This window comes from Dermochelys coriacea, chromosome 17 (genome assembly GCF_009764565.3).
Source record: "Dermochelys coriacea isolate rDerCor1 chromosome 17, rDerCor1.pri.v4, whole genome shotgun sequence".
In the NCBI taxonomy this organism is placed as follows: Eukaryota; Metazoa; Chordata; order Testudines; family Dermochelyidae; genus Dermochelys; species Dermochelys coriacea.
This window is the reverse complement of record NC_050084.1, coordinates 20,279,882-20,303,232: the sequence shown is the minus strand read 5'-3', so window position 1 is coordinate 20,303,232 and position 23,351 is coordinate 20,279,882. Positions and strand designations below refer to the sequence as shown.

General features: G+C 49.6%; 1 protein-coding gene across 3 annotated transcripts; it reads right to left on the bottom strand.

The window, feature by feature from the left end:
- Positions 1-4,813: 4,813 nt before the first annotated feature.
- On the bottom strand, positions 4,814-20,860 carry GAS2L2 (growth arrest specific 2 like 2). 3 transcript variants are annotated; one of them, XR_006276228.1, is made up of 7 exons: positions 19,405-19,819; positions 16,673-16,911; positions 15,783-15,890; positions 13,782-13,878; positions 12,534-12,834; positions 9,238-11,566; positions 4,814-4,996 (listed from the first exon to the last, which is right to left on the bottom strand). XR_006276228.1 is itself a non-coding variant. In XM_043499438.1 (7 exons), the coding sequence occupies exons 2-7, from the start codon at positions 19,760-19,762 to the stop codon at positions 9,544-9,546; spliced, it is 3,126 nt and encodes a 1,041-aa protein (XP_043355373.1). In that variant the 5' UTR covers positions 19,763-19,781; positions 19,865-20,860; the 3' UTR covers positions 7,330-9,543. The 3 variants fall into 3 exon arrangements, 2 of the variants coding, with proteins under 2 accessions (XP_043355373.1, XP_038231742.1); XM_043499438.1 differs by lacking the exon at positions 4,814-4,996 and adding an exon at positions 19,865-20,860 and having other exon boundaries at positions 7,330-11,566; positions 19,405-19,781; XM_038375814.2 differs by lacking the exon at positions 4,814-4,996 and having other exon boundaries at positions 7,330-11,566.
- Positions 20,861-23,351: the final 2,491 nt, after the last annotated feature.

The window sequence follows — 23,351 nt, the reverse complement described above, 5'->3', positions numbered from 1 at the left end:
GCTACAGCCAGCTTGGATGGTCATTTGCAGCTGAATAAGGGGATGCTGTTGCTGGTGTTTTGCAGTAACTGTGTACAACTGCAAATGGGATGAGATGGGGGGGTGGGGAATCAGACCCACTGTTTTTTGTCTTGACTTGATTTCCAGCTGGATGTGAAGGGCCCTTTGCCCTGTGATGCCCCTCCATACCACAAAGCGTAGCCTTGCGAGAATTTGAAAACACTAGCTATGTAACAACCCCCAGCCTGGAGTCAATGATCACATGCAGGAATAGCGAGCACACAGCTCCACTCTGGAGAACCTGAGGGAAGATGGTTCCTGAAGAGAATTTTAAAATGAAGATAGGGAAACCTAGGGGGACAAAATTCCCCCAGCCAGACCACAGCCTGGTCCTATCTCCTTAACCCAACCAGGCGAGATCTCCCAATAGCTAGGCCTGGAGCCTGTGAACGATGGCCTGGTTAATAGTAGCAATTGTTAGATGCATTACAAGTTGGGTATAACTGGCACTAATTGAGGCAGAGGGTCCCTGGGCCATGCCACCCCAGGCCTTCACCTACATGAAATGCTCCCTCACCACCTGAGCTGATTGAAGACCCTGTTGTATTGAAGACCCCATTGTGAGTCCCTTACAAGGTTGGGACACTAGATGACGGGTGACGGAAGATCAGTGATGTCTCTGTAATCCTGTGTTGCTACGTAGGGACGAGTCCTCTAGAATATAAAAGAGAATGAACCACCTTTCTGTAGGTTTTTAATGAACATCCCATAGAATTTAATAGAGAATTCTATCCTCCAGTGTTGGGGGAAAAAGGAGGTCATTTGATTTTAGATTTTTTTTAGAGTAATTTCTGAAAGATCCTCTTAATTTGCTGGGTGGTGTAAGCCTCAGTTGGCCAATTTAGGAGAGGCCACTATGGCTCTGATCCAAAGTCAATGGGAAGACTTCCATCTACTTTATTGGGTTTTGGCTTAAGCCGTAGGTGCTGGCGCTCAGAACACAGTGATGCCCAATCCCTTCCCTACTCACTCTAATCACCTCACTTAATTGAACTGCCCAACTGTCTTTCCTAACTGCCATGATGGAACCTGCAGGGCCCCCACGTTCCACCTGACAACGTATCCCCCACTACCATTGCCAGGTGTCTGGTTTTCGACCAGAACATCTGGTCCTAAAGGGAACCTGGCAGCATCCAGTCAGAAAAGTCCAGTTGGCCACAGCAGACAGCAATGCCTGCCCTTTGGCCAGGGGATGCACTGGGCCAAGGTACCCCTCCTTGGTTGGGGGCAGGAGGAACAATCATGTATCCCCTGGGGTGGGAGATGCACAGATGGCTGGGGAGCCTGGAGCAATGCCAAGCACCCAAAATCTTGTTCCAGCTAACTTGGGCGGTGCTACCCCTGGGTTGGGGGTGAGGAGACAGGAGCCCCCCATGGAGCACAGGACACAGCCCCAAGGAATGGGTCTTCACCTGAGCACTGCAGGTGATGAGTAGCGGGGAGAGCATCCCTTGCAGGGCAGGGTCCCCCTGGGCAGAAGGTGCCCACTACTGGAGCCCCGGTGGCACCCAGGGCAATCCCCTCCCACCCAGCCCCCGGGAAACAAAAGGGCTGGCACCTTCCCTACCTCCACCGGGCAGAGCTGTGCCTTCCCTGGCTTGTGCAGGGGAAGCCTCCACGTCCTGATCATGCTCTGCTCCCCAGCAACAGCACCTGGCGGGCGGATGGGGCAAGAGAAACCCCAGCGCCCCAAACCTGGTCCCCCATAGAAGAACAGGGCAGGCAGAGGAAGCTACAGTGCCCGGACCCCCACTGCGGCCCTAGGACTGGAGGAGCTCTGGTGCCCTGCCATGGCCTTGGGGAGCTCTTACCCCCTGCGGCATCCCCTGGGCCCTGGCAGGAGTGGGGGGACAGCGGTCCTGGGCTGCGGGGGGGGGGGGAGAATGAGGTGGGACCATAGGTGGAACAGGGGCACGGTCACGGGGGGAAGGAGCAGAACAGTGTGGGGCCGTGGGTAGGGCTGCAGGCAGAAGGTGTGGGGAGGAGGCCCCAAACTTGCTCTGGCCCAGGGCCCCACGAAACCTTAAACCAACCCCCACCGTACCCTGATTGCCCCAGTCCTAGCTCCTCGCTATGGGGACAAACCCTCCCTGCCCTGGCCCCTAGCTCTGGGGACTGAGCCCCGCTGTGCCCTGATTGGGCAGGCGGCAGGCTCCACATCAGCTCCAGCAGGCGAGTCCCAGGAGAAGGGAGTGTGGGGGGGGGGTTTGGAGAGCGAGCAATGGAGGGAGGGGGAAGAGGAGTGACCAGGGGTCGGGGCCTTGGGAGAAGGGGCGGGGCAGGGGCGTACGGTTTTCAGCAATTAGAAAGTTGGCAACCCTATTCCCCCCCCCCCACCTCTCCCACATCAACACTACCACCAATTGCCACGGAAACTTCAGGGCCCCCACGTTCCATCTGGCGACTTACCTTTGCCCCTACCCCCCCCATCATCACTACCGCCAACTGCCACGGAAACTTCAGGGCCCCCACGTTCCACCTGATAGCTCAGTTGCCTCCCCCTCAACGGCCACGGCACCATCAGGGCAAGAACATTCTCGGAGACAGCTCACCCCATCTCTTTCTACAAGTGACTTTCCATGCTCAATTATCCAGCACCTGAGCAGATGAGAGAACGTGCCGAAGAATTGTCATCCCCTGTTTGTCTATTCCTCCTTTCAGGTTTTGCACTTATCCTGCCCTCCCTATTCACAGCTGGCCTTCCTGCTCTACAGAGGGCTATCTCTGTTCATATGGGTCTCTTTAGCTGCACCCAGCCACCACTGAATGCATGGAGACTTATGAACACAGAGGAGGCCTGACCTCCTTTAAAACCCTCTTCCCCTGGGTACAAGTGGGACCTGATAATGTTGCTGTGTATTACCTGATAACTTCCACATTAACCCACCTCCCCAGATCCATGCTCCCTCCAGCTAACCTGTCAGACACAGAGCCCTGAAGAAGGACCCCCTGTATCATGGGCAGTTTGTCTTCATGCTTTAAATCCAGAAAAATGAGTTTCCAACAGGTATAAGACACAGATCTCCAACCCTTTCTCCAGACACCTGTTTCCGACTGGGGTCCTAATCTCCAACTGCCTCATTCTCATGCCACTTGAAACAATCACTAAATTGCCTCCTGATAATGAACCCTGCAGAGAGAGCTGTTTTACCCTTCCTGAAAGAGGACGAGGGGCGTGCTTGGTGATGAGTCATGGAGGAAAATAGTCTCTAAGGTGCCACAAGTACTCCTTTTCTTTTTGTAAAAAGTTTCAAACCCATGTTTCTACAGACATTATAGAAGCAGTGGCCAGTACGTCCCTCGGTCCATGTCACTTCCAACAGCTCCCATTGGCCTGGAGCAGCGAACCGCAGCCACTGGGAGCCGCGATCGGCCGAACCTGCGGACGCGGCAGGTAAACAAACCAGCCCAGCCCAGCAGGGGCTTTCCCTGCACAAGCAGCGGAACAAGTTTGGGAACCACTGCTCAAGAGGCCAGGCTCCCCAGTCAGACTTCATCTCCCATGATGCATCTCCAACATGTGACTTCCAGGATGTGCTAACTACCCTCTCCAAGAAGGGAGACAGTGGTGTGTCATGGGAGATGCATTGCACAATCAAAATGTCGTGGGTCTCAGCAGAAATATTTTACCAAAACCTGAACATTTTCTGTGAAAAGCACCCTGACTTTTCCAATCAGCTCTACTTTCAGACTGTTTATCAAGGAGCTTGTAGTTCTGAACAAAGGAAATTAATCTGTATCCAATGCATTTAAGTTAAACACAAGTCTGTGACGGCTCTTCTCCATTTTTGTTGGTTCTGTATATTTACGACACTCATAGATACATAGATTCATAGATACTAAGGTCAGAAGGGGCCATTTTGATCATCTAGTCCGACCTCCTGCACAGCCCAGGCCACAGAATCTCACCCACCCACTCCTGCGAAAAACCTCACCTGTCTGAGCTATTGAAGTCCTCAAATCGTGATTTAAAGACTTCAAGGAGCAGAGAATCCTCCCTCAAGTGACCCATGCCCCATGCTACAGAGGAAGGTGAAAAACCTCCAGGGCCTCTCCAATCTGCCCTGGAGGAAAATTCCTTCCCGACCCCAAATATGGCAATCAGCTAAACCCTGAGCATATGAGCAAGATTCACCAGCCAGATACTACAAAAAATTCTTTCCTTGGTAACTCAGATCCCACCCATCTACTATCCCATCTCAGGGGATTAGGCCTATTTACCATGAATATTTAAAGATCAATTAATTACCAAAATCACATTATCTCCTCCATAAACTTATTGAGTTTAATCTTAAAGCCAGATAGATCTTTTGTCCCCACTGCTTCCCTTGGAAGGCTATTCCAAAACTTCACTCCTCTGATGGTTAGAAACCTTCATCTAATTTCCCGTCTAAACTTCCTGGTGACCAGTTTATACCCATTTGTTCTTGTGTCCACTCATTCAACATGGTTATGTTTGTCAAGGTATCTATCTCGTAAGGCCTATCTCTTAAGGCCTGGTCATAAACTAATAGAAACCACTTCAAGTGAATGTTTAGCTGATTAGCTAAATAATTTCATTTCATTCTTAAAAGATCCTTCTTGCCAAGTAGACTTGTGACACGAAAACAATGAGGAGCCCAGTGGCACCTTAAAGACTAACAGATTTATTTGGGCATAAGCTTTCGTGGGTAAAACCTCATACTTCAGATGCATGGAGTGAAAGTTACAGATGCGGACATAAATATACTGACACATGAAGAGAAGGGAGTTACCTCACAAGTGGAGAACCAGTGTTGACAGGACCAATTCGATCAGGGTGGATGTGGTCCACTCCCAATAATTGATGAGGAGGTGTCAATACCAAGAGGATATTCCATGAATATGCTAAAACTCTGAGGTCTCTCCAGGGTGCTGATTGTCTTGGTAAGTTTCGCTGAAAAATTCATGGCTAAGTCTGGGACAAAATTGGAAGCAAACAGAATTCAAAGCATGCCGTCAATAAAGACGCACTGTCAGAAGTAGGAAATTGTAGACATTTCTTAGGAATGCTTCAGGGTGATAAAGACACTCACACAAAGGGCAGCATCACGGCAGTCACGTTCTGTGTATATATTGTTTTGTTCATTAATGTATCCTCATTAGTGGGGCAGGGAAGATTAATGGCTATTTTCAATTTCTAATTTCTATGATCTATTTCATACTGTACCTCTGTTTTATCTGGGCAATGTATCATTCTTTGGCTGCCTCCACCAACACCAAGAAGGTATGCCCTGTATTTTGGTTAGATATTTTAAAGGGAGCTTTGAGGGAATGGCTCAATTGGTGTCTTTTTCCAGCCCCAATTTTTAAAGGAATTCAGCAACAAGGATCTTCCTTATTACAATTACCTCTGCTGCTGCACAAGACAAAGTTGTTAAACGTTTTCATACTCCAGAGGGAAAGACAGCAAGAAAAGAAGGATGGTCTTGTGGTTATGGTACTGTACTGGGGTTCAAAGTTGAATTCCCAGCTATGCAATAAGCTCCTTGAGTCATCTTAGATAAGTCACTTGATTTTCCTGTACCTCATTTTCCCCACTGGTAAAATGGGGGTAATAATATTTCTATAGCTCACTGGGGTATTGTAAGGATAAATTAATCAATGTTCTTAGACCCACCATCTTGCAGGGAAACAATGAGCTGGGCTATCAAGCACTCAACAACAGCTGAAGCAACAAAACCCAGGGCTGTAATTCTCAGAATCAGTGATTCCAAACCACGTCTCATACCGACAATGGGGTTGTTAATGTGTTTCTAATGACAGCAAGAGAACATAATGAAAATGGAATATGTGGCAACTTTGTGGGTAATGGAAAGTGTAAAATATCCCAAAACTGACCCATTGCAATTGGGGTGGAAGACGGTGACCTCTACACATCTCTCAAGTCAGTTTCAACCCTGCAGCCTTAAGACTCTTGTAGAGGGTGTACTGAAATTCTCACTGAATCTCTATTCCATTGAGATGGAAGCACTTCTCCACCTAGTATTACCTGCGCAAAGAGTTATTAACATTCCTATCATCCTCACTGATTACAGTTCAGATCTAGATCTTGCTGAGGCCACCTGAAAAAACAACATGGGTGAACTGTCCAATCAAATCACTCAGCAAATGGTTGAACAGCATTCATAGAATCATAGACTTTAAGGTCAGAAGGGACCATTATGATCATCTAGTCTGACCTCCTGCACAACGCAGGCCACAGAATCTCACCCACTCCTGTAACAAACCTCTAACCTATGTCTGAGTTCTTGAAGTCCTCAAATTGTGGTTTAAAGACTTCAAGATGCAGAGAATCCTCCAGCAAGTGACCCATGTCCCATGCTGCAGAAGAAGGCGAAAAACCCCCAGGGCCTCTGCCAATCTGCTCTGGAGGAAAATTTCTTGCTGACCCTAAATATGGTGATCAGCTAAACCCTGAGCTCGTGGGCAAAACTCACCAGCCAGACATCCTAGAAAGAATTCTCTGTAGTAACTCAGATCCCACCTCATCTAATATCCCATCACAGGCCATTGGGCATATCTACCGCTAATAGTTGAAGATCACTTAATTGCTATAATTAGGCTATCCCATCATACCATCCCTTCCATAAACTTATCAAGCTTAGTCTTGAAGTCAGATATGTCTTTTGCCTCCACTGCTTCCCTTGGAAGGCTATTCGAGAACTTCATTTCTCTGATGGTTAGAAACCTTCATCTAATTTCAAGTCTAAACTTCCTGATGGCCAGTTTATATCCATTTGTTCTTGTGTCCACATTGGTATTGAGCTTAAATAATTCTTCTCCCTTCATGATATTTATCCCTCTGATATATTTATAGAGAGCAATCATATCTCCCCTCAGCCTTCTTTTGGTTAGGCTAAACAAGTCAAGCTCTTTGAGTTTCCTTTCGTAAGACAGGTTTTCCATTCCTCAGATCATCCTAGTAGTCCTTCTCTGTACCTGTTACAGTTTGAATTCATCCTTCTTAAACATGGGAGACCAGAACTACACACAATATTCCAGATGAGGTCTCACCAGTGCCTTGTATAATGGTACTAAGACCTCCTTATCTCTACTGGAAATACCTCTCCTGATGCATCCCAAGACCATATTAGCTTTTTTCACGGCCATATCACATTGGCAGCTCATAGTCATCCTGTGATCAACCAATACTCCAAGGTCCTTCTCCTCCTCTGTTACTTCCAAGTGATGCGTCCCCAGTTTATAACAAAAATTCTTGTTATTAATCCCTAAATGCATGACCTTGGACTTTTCACTATTAAATTTCATCCTATTACTATTACTCCAGTTTACATTCCTGACCCCATTTGCCATTCCTGATCCCCCCACCCTCCTGTGTCCACAATCTTAAATATGGAGCAGGCCACATCTGGACCAGACTTGTCCTACTGCTTGGATCTGACTGTCCTATTTCCTGCGGCCTCCTTTAATGAACAGAAATTTAAATATCCAGAAAAATTTTTTGCAAAAAAATTCCAAATTTTTGCAAATCAGCATTCTAAAAATGTGAAAATTCCCACCAGCTCTAATTAACAAAGACCATGTAAACTCTTGCATTCTTGTCTTTATGAACTCATGTTTCCTATTTAATCCTCTCTTGGAAAGCCTAGCCATAGGTTTCTAATGACCCAAAGGAAAAATAGGTTGTTTTGGAAACAATTTCTCCCATGTAAAGTGCAACAAAGGGTTCATCTAGTAAGCTATATCATCCCTGGGTTATAGGCATCATTGCTATCAATGGATCAATCTTTGCATATCCCCGTTGAAACAGAAGAGTTACTGAATCAGAAGAGTTTTTGGAATGTCTCTATTGCACAAACACTGAGAGTTGTATAGTGATCAAAGGTTTAGGAATACAATATATAACTGGAACAAGCAGCATTATTAATAGTCACCTCAAATACTATTTCCAAGAGTTATAACAGTAAAGACAATTCACACATAAATTACACAGAGCATTCATGGGTATCAAGACACTATGGGTGGTCTCTATAGGGCTCTTTCCTGATATCACAGGGCATCTCTAGTGCCAGCATCTTGGTTAAAAACAAGCCCACCATCTGAATCTATTATTATATTTCTTTCAGCTCTTGCCATTTCAAGTAACTTCCCATTTCAAATGCATTGATGGCTACTGGTTTAACAATAATAATGACAAGCTTAAAATACGTGCAGGCAACTGTGGCCCAGATCCTGAGCTGAAGTAAATCAAATTTACATCAGCTGAGTATTTGGCCCCGGTAATTTCATGAAAAAGGGGGAAATGGTGTGATTAGGGACTTTGACACAATTTGTGTGCTATTCCACTTTCAGCGTTTTAGAAAACTCCCTTTGAATTCAACGAGAATTTTGTGAACAGAATGAGGCTGGCATGTTGCCCATTTCATATAAAAGGCAGAGCAATCTTGGGGGAATCTTTTCAAAAGCAGGGCTCAATACTGCCTTACAAGTGCACTTGGGATTCCCACTGGGATCAATGCAAGATTCATCCATGGATCTAGGACAATAATAATAATACTTTGCCTTCCTCTTGTGCCTTTCACCTGAGGATCTCAAAGTGCTTTACAAATATTCAGTAAGCTTCTAGGTGCCTTAAGAGGTGAGCATTATTAGCCCCATTTTACAGATGGGGAAACTGAGGCACAGAGGGATTTAATTATTTGAATCCAGTTGTCCTGCTTTAAAAACAAGACCATGCTCTTTCTCCTCTCTGCATGAGCTAAACTGGCCTCTATATTTGCAATTTATGGGCCAGATTCTCCTCCCAATTCCACAAGTATACCATCCCTGGAAAACCAGATGAACTGAGAGGGGAATTTAGAAGTACATCTGTCAAAGAAAAATATTACAATGGATTTGGTGTGGCTCTCAGGGGCAAGGAGAAAATGATCGGACATATCACTGGCATCTCCCCCTGCTGATAGTACTTTTGCACTAAAAATATTTACATTTCCATCTGCTGGTGAAGAAAAAATGTGGCTTCCATTGTACCACACTATTAGTTATCAGTTTTCGCCCTTTGTTCTAAATTCTGTTCTTAGTTCCAGACTTGGGACCAAGTTTTCAAAAGATGCCTCATCCCAAATTGCAGACTCAATTTTCCACTTTGAGGTGTTAGTGCATGTTCAAAAACCAGGAGAGAGCACAAAATTGTACCTGCAGTTTTTGAGGGTCATGTTGAGGCCTCTTTGAAAATCTGCCTCTTAGATTCTCTTCCTTCAAAATAAATGTCGCGTTTCTTTGGGCCAAATGAACAGGTCACTTTTTTGAGCCACTCAGCTGAGAACGTGGGAGAACTTCAGCTTCATCCCCAATGTCATCAGTTCACTGTCTTCTCATCTGTTGGGCCAGAGTCTCCTCTCTAACCCCGTTTCTCCAATGCAGCTGGAGGAGAATGTGGCTCAGTGTGGAGCTATAAACACTGACAACTGGGAGGCAAAACTGGCACCAGCAGGCAAGACATCAGACCCAGGATTCCTCATCTTCTTCTGTGAGCCACACTTTGGTATCTGCTAGGACTGTCTTCTTCCCAGCTTGTGGGGAGCCACTATGTTCTGAAAGCCAAGCCTCTTCCTCGGACCCAGCATTTTCTGTGCTGTTCTGCCTTGTACTATCCAGGCTGTCCTGAGTTGGCCAGATCTGATGCTTTAAGCTGTGGGCCTTCTCTTGGGCTTTGGCACTGGCTGCTTTCTGTGCCTGTCGGTAGGTCACTGGAGTGGGGATTTTGGATGGCCGTTTCTCAGGTCTGTTGTCCCTGCGTGGGCGGATTTTGGGGCGTAGCTTTAGCTTGTAGATGGATGGCACCCGTTCGGGCTTCTTCAGGGACCTTTTGGGCTTACCTTGAGGCAGTTTAGACTTTTCAAGGCCGTCCACGGCGGCCGGAGAATTGATAGATGCTTTGGGGCCATCAGAGGCTGCCTGAGGAACTTTGCTATTTCTACTGACTGCAGCAGACTCTGCATGGCTTGTGTGAGGTGGCTGCTTCCTTGACTGGTTGCCTTTGGTTTCATTGGACATGTTCTCCTGGAACAAAGCCCCTTCTGGCTCCAGAAGCTTCTTTTCCACCTGGTTTCCATTCACCAGAAGCGAACTTGACTGAGAGGAAACCCTCACAGTCCCCTTGGGTGGGATTTTAGCGATCCAGTTCTCCACATCCACTGGATGGAGTGGCTTGTGCCCCTGGGAGAGTTCGTCAATCACATCACCATAGCGGAATCCAGCTGGGTGCCATTTTGCCCCTCCGCTGGGCACATAGACACCACTCCGGGGCACACCCTCGCCACAGGGCAAGATCTGCCTGGCGCTTGTAAAGGAAGACAGGGAGGGCATGGAGGACCTGAGCCAACTTACATCACTGGCTGTGGTGACACTCGCTAGGCTGCAGTCCAGGGTGAAGTCGCCCAGCTGGTTCCCTTCAGGGCTGTGGCTTTCATCCGAATCAGCCTCTAGAACCTTTATGTTGGATAAGATCTCATCTTCTAGGCTCCTGTACAGCGCTTGCTCCTGGGCCAGGTTGATGGGCAAAGGTGTATACACGCATTCCCTCTCCTCTGAGCAGCCTATTGCATCGCCACCACTCCTGCTGCTGCTGTTATTGGTGTTCCCTGGCTCTACCTCCTGCCCCAGTTTGGCGTTTGGATCCTTGTCCTTTCCTGTTGGATCTGACAGGCTGAGTCTATCTTCTGGGCTTGTGGGAAGGTTGGTCAACAATGTCTCTGGCTTGACTGCCCCACTGCATTGTCTGTGCCCCTGAGAGCCTTCCTCAGCCCTGGACATGACTTTGATCTTTGAGAGAGCTGGGGCTTTTGCCATTTCACTGGCAGGGGCTTTCCACCCATTTCGGAGGCGGGGCTCCCCCTGGTGGCTCTGAACAGGGGTTGGGGGCTTGCTGAATGTGGGGCCAGCTTTGACTGGGATCTTAGTGCTACTTTCCTGTTTTGGAGTCTGGCCCATGTGTTTAACTGGGGAGGATGGCAACAAAACCCCAGCATCCCCCCAGCCATATGCAGCGTTGAGGCTCTGTGCAGCTCCCTTGGAATCCTGTTGTGAGGAGAGATGAAGGGGTTTCATTGGGCTGCAGGAACGGACCATCCCAGGAAAGCTCTTGACCCCTGATTCCTGAGGCTTGTGAGCCTGTGGAAAGGGTTTGACTCCATACTGGGTACTCCTTGATGGCTGAGCTGTTCTGTCTTTTGGCACTGTCATCTGGGGCCTGAACTCTGTACATCTGGCTTGCACAAGCCTAGCTGGGTCCTTCTGATTCATCCCAGGGATTCTACTTGTCTGACGCCCTCTCTGGGGCTCTGGGAGAGCTTCCGAGGCGCCAGAACCATCCTCCTCGCTTCCAGTCAGTTGCGATGTCAGGGAGGACATAGAAACACACAGCTCATCCCTCTGGCTCTGGGCAGAAGAGGTCTGTTGGGTAGCAGATCTTTTTTCAGCAAACTGCTGCCACCGTGAAGGAGTAGCAGACCGCTCGGTTGCCCTATAACAGAGACAAAGCATCAGATTGGTGTGTCAGTCGCCTCTAGCCCTAGGGAGGCAGGTACCTGCAGTGCTCCGGGCATGAAGCTGGTTCTGTGCTGACAAGCAGTGGGAGGGTGTATACATCCCTCGTTAGGGGCTGTAATCATTGGTCTTGTGATGCACTCACAAGCCGGCACAAAGGCCAGTGCAGGCCACCACCTCTGGGAGGTGCTGACAAGCTCAAAGTCAGCAAGACAGGGCCCCATAATGTCATCAACTCCACTAAGAAACACAGGCATGGATTACATTTGGGTTACAAATGTTACAATAGTTACATTTTGGTGCTGCTGAGTTCGAGGGGCTGAGTGCGCTGCCTGAAGTCAGAGTTAGCACGGGCAGACACCCCAGTACAGCTCTGCCAGTGCATCTCTATCCTGACATACCACCCACTCAATCAACACAGGGACATCACACAGATTGCCAATAATCTGCCTGCATCTGGAAACAGCCCTACCTCTTCTAGTTCCGGGCCTTGTCCTACAGCTCTGCCTCAATCCTGACCTACAGTCCCCCCCGTTGTTCCAGTCCTGGACCCTAACACACACAAGCACTGCCAATGACCCTCAGTCCAGTCCTGGGGCCTCACTTGAGCAGAAACCCTATAGCAGTTAAGTGACTCCCTCCAGCTGATCCCAAGATGACCTGATGGGCACTGAAGAAGACCATGGCCAACTATGCTCAAGCTTGAAACAGGTCTTTTGAGGTGGGAACCAAACAGGAACAACGGGGGCACTGGGAGTGCTGGAAGGCACCACAAAGGAGGTCTGGCTAGCAGTAAAATGTACCATTCATTGTGTAATCCTCCAGCTTTGTCCAATGCCAGCTGCTCTTCGGTGTCAGTGACTATACCGACTGCTCAGCACAGCATCCATGGCAGTCATCCGGGAAACCAAGCCCAAGGCCTTTCGCAAACTTCTTTTCATTACCTGGCCGAAGGGACCCTCCTGGGTTCTGACGGCTCCCGCGGGGGCCTGAGCCTGGAATCCTTCTTGCTGGTGCTGTCTGGCGATGGAGATGAACGAAGCTTCCGGCTGGTGCTGAGGCTCTGGGGGGTGTAGGTCCTCCACTCCACTGGGGGCAGTGGGCTTTGGGACCTGCTCACGATCAGCGTGGGCTGGGGCTTCTTTGGGTTGTCTGTCCTGGGTGTCGGGCAGACCTTGATCTCATGCTGCACCTGTATTGCCTGCAGCCTTTGAGGGCTTGTCAGCTTGACAGCCTGCTTGTGAGCTGTGAAGAGATTCAGGGACTCAGTATCTCTGGTCACCACACTCCGGTGGATTAACCTTGTGGGGTGGCTGTACTGGTGTGCCAGACCTAAGCAGTGCCAGATAGTACCAACCACTTCCGATTCAACTGTGCATGTTCTAACTCGCCATGGAGACTGGGGTAGACCAGAATTTATGCCAGCCCACTCCAAGCCTCATGGTGAAAATCCCTTGTGAATACTCATGATGGATTGGAAAGTTGGCCCTGGACACCTAGGAATTTCACATGGGTCTTTAACCTCTAGGAATAATTTACTCAGCTGGAATAAAGCAAGATCTCATTGTCTTACGACATTTCTATCGTCCAGATGCTGAAATGCAGTGAGAGCAGATCTCACATTATTCTGCCACCGTAACTGGTTCCCTGAGGCATTTTAAACCTTGTGAAATATACAAAAAAAACCAACCCTAAATACAATAGTCCCAAAGGGCAATTCCTACACACACCCCTAGGCAGGACTGCGGTGTTATAAGTCTCTCTCCCTTCTGAAGTGCTAGCCTGACCTCTAGTGGCACTATGTGAGACAAACGGCTTCCCTGGAGCCTTCTCCATGCTGTAAGGAGGCACCTGCCTCTTGCTACAAGAACCCAGAAAGAAATGACCCCTACCAAAAAGTTCCTGTAACCCTGTCAGAGATTTATAAAGGCTGAGCTGCTTTCCACCCAGCACAGTAGCCATGGGCAAGCCTAGGGAATTGTTTAGATCGGATGTGCTTCTCCTGGCTATGCTTCTTTGCTGTTCTTCACTGTGACCCACACAGTCTTCTACTACTGAGGACCTGATGACAGCGTAGGACACCCACCCCCCAGATTCTAACCTCATCCAAGGAGAAGAGTCACCTCCCATGCAGACCTCCCCAAGGCTGCACACATAGAATCTGCCAACTGAAGCAGCACAAGGAGACTTACACAGCGAGGTGCACCGGCAGGGGTCATGCTTATCCAAATAATGCTCCAGCGTGTCCCAGCCACCTCCAACCCGCACCATCACATGATTCCGGAGGATCTGGAACAAACAGAGCACCCATGAACGGGGGCTCACCTGGGCCTGCAGCATCCTGAGCTAGAAATGAGTGAAAGCTCAACAGATGGATATCACCATCCTGTTGGTTTTTTTCCGGTGAGGTATATACAGTATTTCACAGGCACATGACTGTGGATGCACACAGAGTTACATGCACACGTATATGTGATGCACATAATAATTCCAGGTGCCACAGCATATAGTGGTTTTCATGGTCATAGGTGGGGAGAGAACCCAGGACCTTTGGCTTCCAAAACAGCCTCTACCACTTGAATTAAAGGAGAACCTCATACTCTCTGTGGGCCAGCTACTAGATAACATCCTTAAACAGATGTGCAGCCAGGTTTTCCAAAGAGATCAGGGCCAGATTTTGCAGTGCTTGGCGCCCCAGATTTTCCAAAGAGCTCAGCACCTGTTGCGTTAATACAGCACAGCCAGTGCGCATTCAATGTGCTGAGCTCTTCTGGAAATCCCAGCGCTACGGACTGACCCTGATCGGTGCAGAATATCCTAGTCTTCCACTGACTCCATTGCTCAGCCCATCTCAGGAGCCGGTGTTAAGCTTGTACATTACAATACACGCATGCAAACACAAGCATACATTTGGTTTACATGCCCGCCTATGCATGCATACCTAGCCATGCATATGGTGGCATATGCGTGTGCACACACATGTATAACCACTCTTACCCAGGTACATGTGGACAATGTGTAAAAATACCATGTAGTCCAAAGAGGATTTGAATACACTCAGATGAACCGGCAGGGGTGGAAGACCTGCAGCCAGGAGCGCAGTTGCATATGATTCCTGCCATGGAAAATATTCAGGTTCTCACACACAACCCAATACAGAGCTTGCTACCACCATGTCTTACTCCAGCAGGATGCCTCGGGGACCTAGTGATTATTCAGTTAATTGAGAGATGTACATGCAGGTCAGACCATGATGGCATCTCTGACGGCAGGAGAGGGGTTTGAGGGTTAATATGGGTGGCCACCCCCACAAAGAGAAGAAAATCTGAGGATTCTCTCCAGGCAACCATAACCTGCAGGGCACATGACTTTCACTGCAATCACTGATAAGGCTATCACCCAGGAAAGTTAATGAAGGGGCCTAGAGACCTGAAAGAAGCCAACTGAAGAGAATACAGAGGAGGATGGAGAGATGACCCTATCCATGTTTCCCCCCACAGTGAATGCAGCTCTGGTGAAAGGCATCAGGCTGACTGCTCTGGAGGCTGGAGCCCCGTACTCATCCACTGGATAGCTGGTATGACCCTGGCAGTACCAAGGCGAGCTTCCCTCCCGCAGCCCCATTCAGCTCTCACCCAGAGAGAGCACTTCCAGGGAGAAAGGGGAACGCACTCTCCATGGCCCAGCCAGTTCAACCAATGGGCTGGCTGGAGTGCTGGGGTTTTGAGACGTGGTCCCCTGTCCCACTAGGGAGTGGAGTGACTCATTTCACCAAGTGACATCAAAGGGCTTCAGGGTTGGGTCACCATTGAGCTGTCCCATCCTACTTAAGGTGAAGACATGCAGATCCCGTTACTAATCCTCAAGGCCATTCAGCCTGAATGCGTTTTGCTCTGTGCTAACACAGCATAGTATGAAAATCTCTGCCTTGCGAATGGTCACGATGCTCGGTTACTCTGACTCGGGCAGCCTTGCTTGCCATATCGACACATGCCATTTTTTGGAGTGGGACCAGGCACAATGAGAGGTGAAGAGCCCGTGTTTGGTGAATCCCACCCCAAAGACTCAGCATCCCGGCCCCAGATGGTAGCAGCAGTGCAGGTGTCCCTCCTACCCCTAGCATAGATTAGAAGTTCCTGGTATCATATAGACCAACATAACAGCATCTGGAAAGCACACCCTCCTGGACTTACCCTGACAAAAATAAGGGTGTTGGAATCGCCCACGCGGTATTTTCCTTCAGATACCTTGATCATGGAGAACTGGACTGGGCACATGCACCGGCTCACCAGGTGTTGGACCTGTGGAGTCCATTCACGGTCAATATGAGGAAAGTGCTACTCCCTGTGCACCCTGGATAGTTTATAGCTTTGGGGAGAGGGGTGCTACGCTCCTTAGGCCCATTCTCTGTCAGACAGACGGGGTGCCAGGGCTTATCCAAATCTCATCAAAGCTATTTGATCCTGTAAAAACAGACTGGAAATCCCACACGAAAAGATTTCTGCTGCTGCCTTCTTGTGCTTGGGCGCTGAAAACCAGGCTTCTGGCTCGGGCTGTATTTGGAAACTGGGAGCACAGAAGCCACCACAAAAATAAAAAAATCCAACAGGGGTGAGGGAGGAAATTAGCTGAACATTCTTGAACCTCTAACGAGATCCAGGTCAGGATCACGTAGCACTCGATGCGAAGATCCAGGAAGTTTAAGCCATGCTGATTTGGGCCTTGGGATTTCTAACTGGGGCCAGCTAACAATTGAAGAAATCGGTTCCCTTTGCACTATTCCATTCAGTAATATGACCCTTATTATCTTCTAATCCCAGTTAGTGCCATTAACCACCGAAGGGTCTGGCCTGCTGGAAACAGAGGCACAGAACTCCTGTTAACTCTGCTGGGTTTTAAATACCCATGAGCCAAGAATAAGAATCTCTCACATTCAGGTAGCACCTTTCTCCCTGAAAGGTCCCAAAGTAGATTGCATATAACAGAGAACCTCCCCCCACATTGAGACAGGCTCCCAGTCAGATCCTCATGAAGTTCATGCCTGGACAGAACAATGAGTATCAGGGAACTCAGAACCCCTTACCATCTGGTCCAGGTTCTTGAAGTCACAAGGCTTCCTCTGAGGCTTGGGAAGCCGGGTATCCTCAGGGGGGAGGTCCATCTCCTCTCGGATCTCCTCCTCAATCTCCTCCTCCATTTGGATCAGGGTGGGAGCACTCATCCCGAAGCGAGAGGCCCGGCGGGCCACCTCCAGCAGGCACAGCACAAAGTTTTTCTCATTCTTCCTCAGCACCAGGTCCTCCGTCTCAAACATCAGCACCTCTGAGGCACAGCAAATGAGCGAAACATGAGAAGAAGAAGAGGAAGCATGGAGAGAAGGAATGAGAGACAAGGGCAGAGCTAATGAGAGCAGCAGCGCTGTTGTGTCCAGGGTGGTGAATTGTCCCACGGATGCAGCATGTACGATGGGCATTTAATCGCGTGGCCACAAATCTCTGCCACAGAGACTGTCTGATGTAGGAAGAGCTAAGGAAGGCCTGGTGTGGTGAGACAATAGAGTGAGAGCCAGCCTGACCTACTAACATTCTGCAGGGAGACTGTGAAGACATGGGTGAAGATGTACCCTCTTCAGGCCTAAGGGGGTACAGTAAGTGGTGGGACAAATATTGGATATGCCCTGCCCTGATAGGCCAAGTGAAGGGGTACTTGCGTGGAACATCCTTGATATACCAGGCAAATGTGTAGCTACATATGAGGTGTCAGTATCCTTGCATGAACATACATTAGGGATTCCTTAGATATAAATATGGGGTATCCTGCTCATGAGATGCCAGGCAAGTGGGCATTCAGACCCACCTTACAGTGGGAGAGTGAAGGGGCTTATTCTGCTTAGTGTATCAAAAGGAAGACCTAGAGGTGACTTGATCACAGTGTATAAGTAGCTTTGTGGGGAGACCATACTGGCTCTTTAATTACATCTAAGGGAGAAAAGTAGAATAAAAGCCAATGGCTGGTAGTTAGAGTCAACAAATTCAAGTTAGAAATAAACGGTAGGAGCTAGATCCCAAGGGAAGGGATGGATTCTCAATCTCTTGACATCTCCAGATAAGGCCTTTCTGGAAGAGATGCTTGAGCCAAACACAAATCACTGAGCTCAACACAGGAGTAACTGGGGGAAGCTCTCTGGCCTGGGTTATACAGGACGTCAGACTAGGTGATCTAATGGTCCCTACTGGTCTTAAAGCCTCTGGATCTATGAATCACTAGCATGCCCAGCTCTTTTCTGGAAGTGGATGCTAATGTCTTGATAAAGTGAGGCCATGAGCACAGACACTGCTTTGACTGGGGAAGAGTTAAACAGAATCTGGGCTCCCCCCTGGCGCCAGCTGTTCAAGGAGTTGAGGAGTAGAGGCTGGGTTCTGTGTAAGAGAACCAAGGCCTGGATTAGCCCTTCAGCAGCCAGCAGAAGTGTTGCCAGTTTGACCAAGGAATTAAAACAACCACGTGGGCACAACCTCAGCCAGTCAATGAGGCAGAGATTCACACGCTGTTAGAGCACACCCCCCTCCCCGACCCTAGCTGCCAGTGCAGCACTGAACCCCAATCAGAGGGGAAATACGGAAATGCATTAAGGCAGTGCTGCATTAATGACATTCGGAGCTGCTGCTGCACGGGGCTTTAGCGCAGGCTGCCAAAGATTCGGGTGTCTTTTGGAAAGAAGATATTCAAGGGGCAATGCAAATCAATCCAATCTGCTAGCTACCTCCGACACATAGCGCTCTTATGTCCCTTTGCCAGCTCCTGTCCGTACTGCAGTTTGTTGTTATTGTAGGGTTGCCAGGGCTAACCTTAAATCAGATTTGCAATTCCTTTTTTAGGGGGCGGGGAAAGTGTTCTGACTCCCAATGCGTTGTTGTTATTGTTATTCATTATTTGTATTGTGGTAGCACCTGGAGGCCCCAACTGAGAGCGGGGCCCCTTTGCGCTGGACGCTGCACATACACACAGCGAGAGACCAGCCCTGCCCCAAGGAGCTGACAAGCGAAATAGACAAGACACACAAGAAGGTGGGAGAAACAAAGGATATTGGCCCCCTTTGCAGATGGGGAAGTGAAGCCCAAAGGGATGAACTGAATTGCCCGAGCTCACATGGCTACTCAGTGGTAGAGTATCAGAAACAGGAACAGAATCTAGGCCAGTGCCTTAGGACACGATACTAGACAACACGCCCTTCCTTAAGATGCTTCATCTCGGAGCTCAATCCCCAGACAGCATCTCAGTTTGGGCTAAGTTTAATGAGAAGGGAGGGAGAATGCGCTTGTGATCAAGGCTCTGGATGGGATCAGGGCCTCCCTAACTGGGCCACTTTGTGACCTTGAGCAAGCGGCTTCCCTGCAGTTTCTCCTGTCTATAAATGGAGGATAAAGATGGAGGTGGCAGGACTAACTGAATGTTTGCAAAGTGCTTTGAGATCCTCAGAGAGAAGGTGCTAGGAAAGAGTGAAATATATTAGATTGTCAGCTTTTGGGGGACAGGGGCTTTTTGTTCTGTGTTTGTACAGCATCTAGCATCTAGGGTCTGGTCCATCACTGTTGCTCCTACAGGCTACCATAATACACCTAATAAATAATGTACAGCGCCCAGCACAATGGGGTCCTGGTGCATGACTGTGGTCCTAGGCACCAAAGCAAGACAAATAAATAATGAGAAGAAAAAGAATTGCCATGGGGTGAGGGGGCAGGAAAAGGTGTTAGAAATAAACAGAAAAGAAAATAATGGAAAGAAACTGGAGGGAAAGATCAGAATCCCCTTTACCTTTAATATCCATCTCCTTCCTGCACCACTGGATGAAGTTAGACACGTTATCCCTGGCCTGGAAGGTCCCTGGTTGGGCAGAGTCATTACAGATCACCCCATATCTGGGCAGCTGAAGGTTGTGGGCCAGGCCCAGATAGTCCCGGGAGAACTCTCTGGCCACATGGGTGATGTTGTTGGCATGGTAGCACAGCATAGAGCCCGTCTCCAGCACCTCCAGGAGGGACCCAACGTTAACATCCAAGTCATAGAGTTCCTTGAGCCACTCGGCCAGGTCCTCCTTCATGGCGTAGAGATACTGCTCACTGGACTTGTAGGGCCGGATGCTCTGCACTGTGGCCCCCTGAATCCCAGCCATCTTGCCATGAGACACGGGGCTAAAGGGAGACAGAGAAGGGGCGTCAAAGACTTCCATGTGGGACACTGAACCGTCAACCCCTTGGTTTGGTTCCAGACTTACCCAGGTATGGTGAGTTTCCACCTCTCTGCCCCCAGAGTGGGTTCTCATGGGCCTGTCCCTGGACCCCCCATCGCCATGACTTGCCAAACTGCAGATCTAGGCTGAAAAAGTCGCAATATTTCTCCCCTCCTGAGGAGCGGCAAGTTCACTGGTGGCACAGCTGACTTGGTCCCCTAGTCGTGGGTAAGATCCCCTAGCCATCACAATTGCATTCCTTCAGGGAGAGCAAGTTCCTCCATCCACCCCACACGCAGATGCTCGGCTCCTCCAAGCCCTCCACTGGAAGGTGCTGTCCTCACGCCTCATTCCTGCGCCCAGGGCCCAGAGCCCTTGCTACCCCATCCCCCTGGAGGAACCTGCCTGCAGCCGTGCCCCATTGCGAGGGGACACACATTCCTAGGCTGGGAACTGACCTTACCCTGGAACGCTCTCCCTCTTTCTTCGACAAGGAGCTGGGGCGTTTCCCCTTCCCCCAGAGCTCCTGCTGCCTGCCCTTCACCCCCTTGGGAATGTCAGAAGCCTGTCTCCTTCCCCCCCGAGCAGTTGCTTGGAGCTGGAGTCGATTTAAACGGGAAATCACCCCTCCTGGACAGCCCAGTGTTTTGTTTCCTTCCCCAAGTGCTGTTCTCTTCTCCTTGGTGACACAGACTTGCTACAAACACTCCCCGTTAACCCCTTAGGCTCCTGCTTTCCCAACCAATGGGCCTCACTCCTTTTTTTTTTTTTTTTAAAGCAACAATCATCCCAAACCAGGAGATTTTAATACAACTCTGAACTCCCCCAAAGTTTGGGAGCATTTGGGTCTGGAGCATTGGTTTGGGGGGGGGGCTTGTTTAGAAATATCATATGACTCTACGGCATGTTTCCTCCAAATATCTCAAAGCACTTTACAACCATTAATGAATTGATCCTCAGTTCCTCCTCCCCCCCACAGCCCGCTCTGTGCAGTACTGTAGGTCTGCCCCATTTTACAGATTGGCAAACTGAGGCACTGTGACGGGGAAGCGGCTTTGTCAAGGTCACACAGCAAGTCAGTGGCAGACCCCCCCCCAGGAGTCACAATCTCCCGCTCAAAATGCTAAACACGCCCGGCCAAATCCCACTCCACCCGTGCCGCCCTGCTGAAGTTAGTCAAAGCGGAGAGCCACAACTGAGGTTAAAATTTGGCCCTCTGCCTCAATTGAAAACCAGAGTGCCAGATCGTCAGCTGGGGTGTAACTCAGAACACCTCCACCGGCATCAACAGAGCTGCGTCCATTCACACCAGCTGAGGATCTTTTGAAGCCAGGTACTGCAGGGCCCGGGCTCATCCGACCCGTGTAACAGTCTATAGTATCACATGCCAACTGGCGACTGGGCGTGATCAGGAGGGCTACCATATTTTGGTGTCTGTTTTCCAGGACTGAACAATCACTCCATGGTGCCACGCCCTGTGGTCGCAGCACCTGCATCAGAGCCCCACAGTGCTGCCCCCGCGCATCGGGAGCTGATGGTGCATCTCCTGATGAAGAAACTGATCTATGGGCCCAGAGTGAGGCTGAGCTGTCAGAGTAGCCATGTCACCACGTCTTGCCACACCTAATGCCTCCAAACGTGGCAGCCCAAGTCATTCACTGCTCCAGCCTGGTCCCTGCATCAGTGATCTCCTAAGCGCCTGGATGAAAGCGGGCACCTCTCTGGAGGTGTACATGGATGGCTGCTGGGCAGCAACAAAAAAACATGGGGTCAGCGCTACCCCACCCGCCTGTGGAGCTCATGTGTCAGTGAACGTTCAGAGAGAAGAGCCGAGGAGAAGATGCAGATATACTGATGAGGCCTTTCCCCGTAAACGAACCACATTTCCCTGACTGGGGCCCGAAGAAAGATGTGGTCACATTACAAGGGGGGGGTTACAGATCCAGAGGAGGGGTGAGGGGGCTGCTATAGGGTGTGGTTCGAGATTATATCAAGGAGAGGTTCTTCAGTGGGAGCTATGGGAGGTAGAACGGACCCCAGCAAGGGCAAAGAGAGCTGGGAGTATGCATGAGTGGATGGACAGATATTCTTGGCCTACTGCTCCCACTGAAATCCCCTCTCACTGGTTTCAAAAGAAAATGGGGCCCTTAGGGTTAGACCTGCTGCAAAGCTGGGCCCTCATGCCCAATGACACTGGGGTGACCCATCAGGTCACTCCCTTCCACTGGCATGTGTGTAGAACCTGCCTGGAGAACCCCCAAGGTGTCACAATGAGCCACGGCCCAGCGGCTGGCGGCTAGGGAGCTGAGAGTGGCTTTGCAGCAAGTGGCAGTGAGGCCTTGGCAGGTGAGACTCGGCTAAGAGGCTTTCTCCTGAAATCCCTTGAAATGTAATCGTCAGGAGGAATTTAAAATGTTAAAGCTGAGTGAGCAGGTGGGCAGCTGGGGGCTTGTGATATTGAATCCGGCCTCAGCATGGGGGGCTAGACTAGGTGACCTCTCGAGGTCCCTTCTCCTCCTCCATCACCCTGGTGTAATATGACAAGGGCCCAGACAAGGAGGACAGGCAGGTCTTTCTCTACCTTGTTTAAAACCCAGCAACAGACTCTGTCTAATCTCCTAACCCTGCCCAATATTGGGACAAAAGATTTTATATTCCCCTGGGAGTGTATTACCTTAGCAAGGACTCCATGGGCCGCTTGATGCCAGAGAGATCAGATGGACAGACCCAGCAGAAGCAGGGACTGCCTCAGCTCCAGCCATGATAGATTTCATAGGAACTCAGGACTGAAAGGCACCTCCTGGATCACTGCGGCTGGTCCCCTGAATGCCTCATACAATCCCACGCTCCGTTCCTCTTGGACCTGCCCACTGGCAGTGATCGCAGTATGCAGGGCGCTCCATTGTGCTGTCCCCAGGCTCAGCGGTGGTTCCAGCAGGAGTTTGATTTCAAACACTGAACTGTACCGGGTTTTGTCTGGAGCGTCTCATAGTTACTGGCACTCTAGCTGCATTGACACAAGGCAAATGCTGCAAGAAATGATTTTGCACCATTCCAACATTCAGTGCTCCCTCTGGGAGTGTGGCAATGCCATGTGCTTGGAGAGAAGGGCGAATTCCTGTGGTCCCCTTTCCCATCCCCTGCTGGAAGAAAGGGGGTGACTCCAAGCCCTGGTTTGATCACTCATTGCTCCCTGCGTTGATTGGCCATCTCCAGGCAGTGCTCCTGGGATTGGCATGCCACTCGCTCGCAAGGGGGGCGGAGCCCTGATAAGACCCACCAAGTCCAGACCCACACGGCTCGAGCGGCCGAGGTGGAGCGTGGCTGGATTTTGGTGGCACGCACATATGTGTTAATGTGATTTATTGCATCCTCCCTGGTGCTAGGCAATACCATGTAACTTTATGCAAAGACCATTCAGCCAATGACAAATTCCCCCAACGTGGTAGCTTCCTTAGTTTGTTCAATGGCTTAAAGTGCATTGCAAGGATTTTACTTCAAAGTTTATAGACACAACAGGTCCCCTCCCCAA

What these genes read in the sequence shown, in the direction of transcription:
- GAS2L2 (XM_038375814.2), bottom strand. Translation starts at nt 19,819, where the DNA reads ATGGAAGTCTTTGACGCCCCTTCTCTGTCTCCCTTTAGCCCCGTGTCT. An exon ending in TCAAGAACCTGGACCAGATG is followed by an intron (nt 15,891 to 16,672) that starts GTAAGGGGTTCT and finishes TGGACTCCACAG; the next exon opens with GTCCAACACCTGGTGAGCCG. An exon ending in ACACCCTTATTTTTGTCAGG is followed by an intron (nt 13,879 to 15,782) that starts GTAAGTCCAGGA and finishes TGTTTGTTCCAG; the next exon opens with ATCCTCCGGAATCATGTGAT.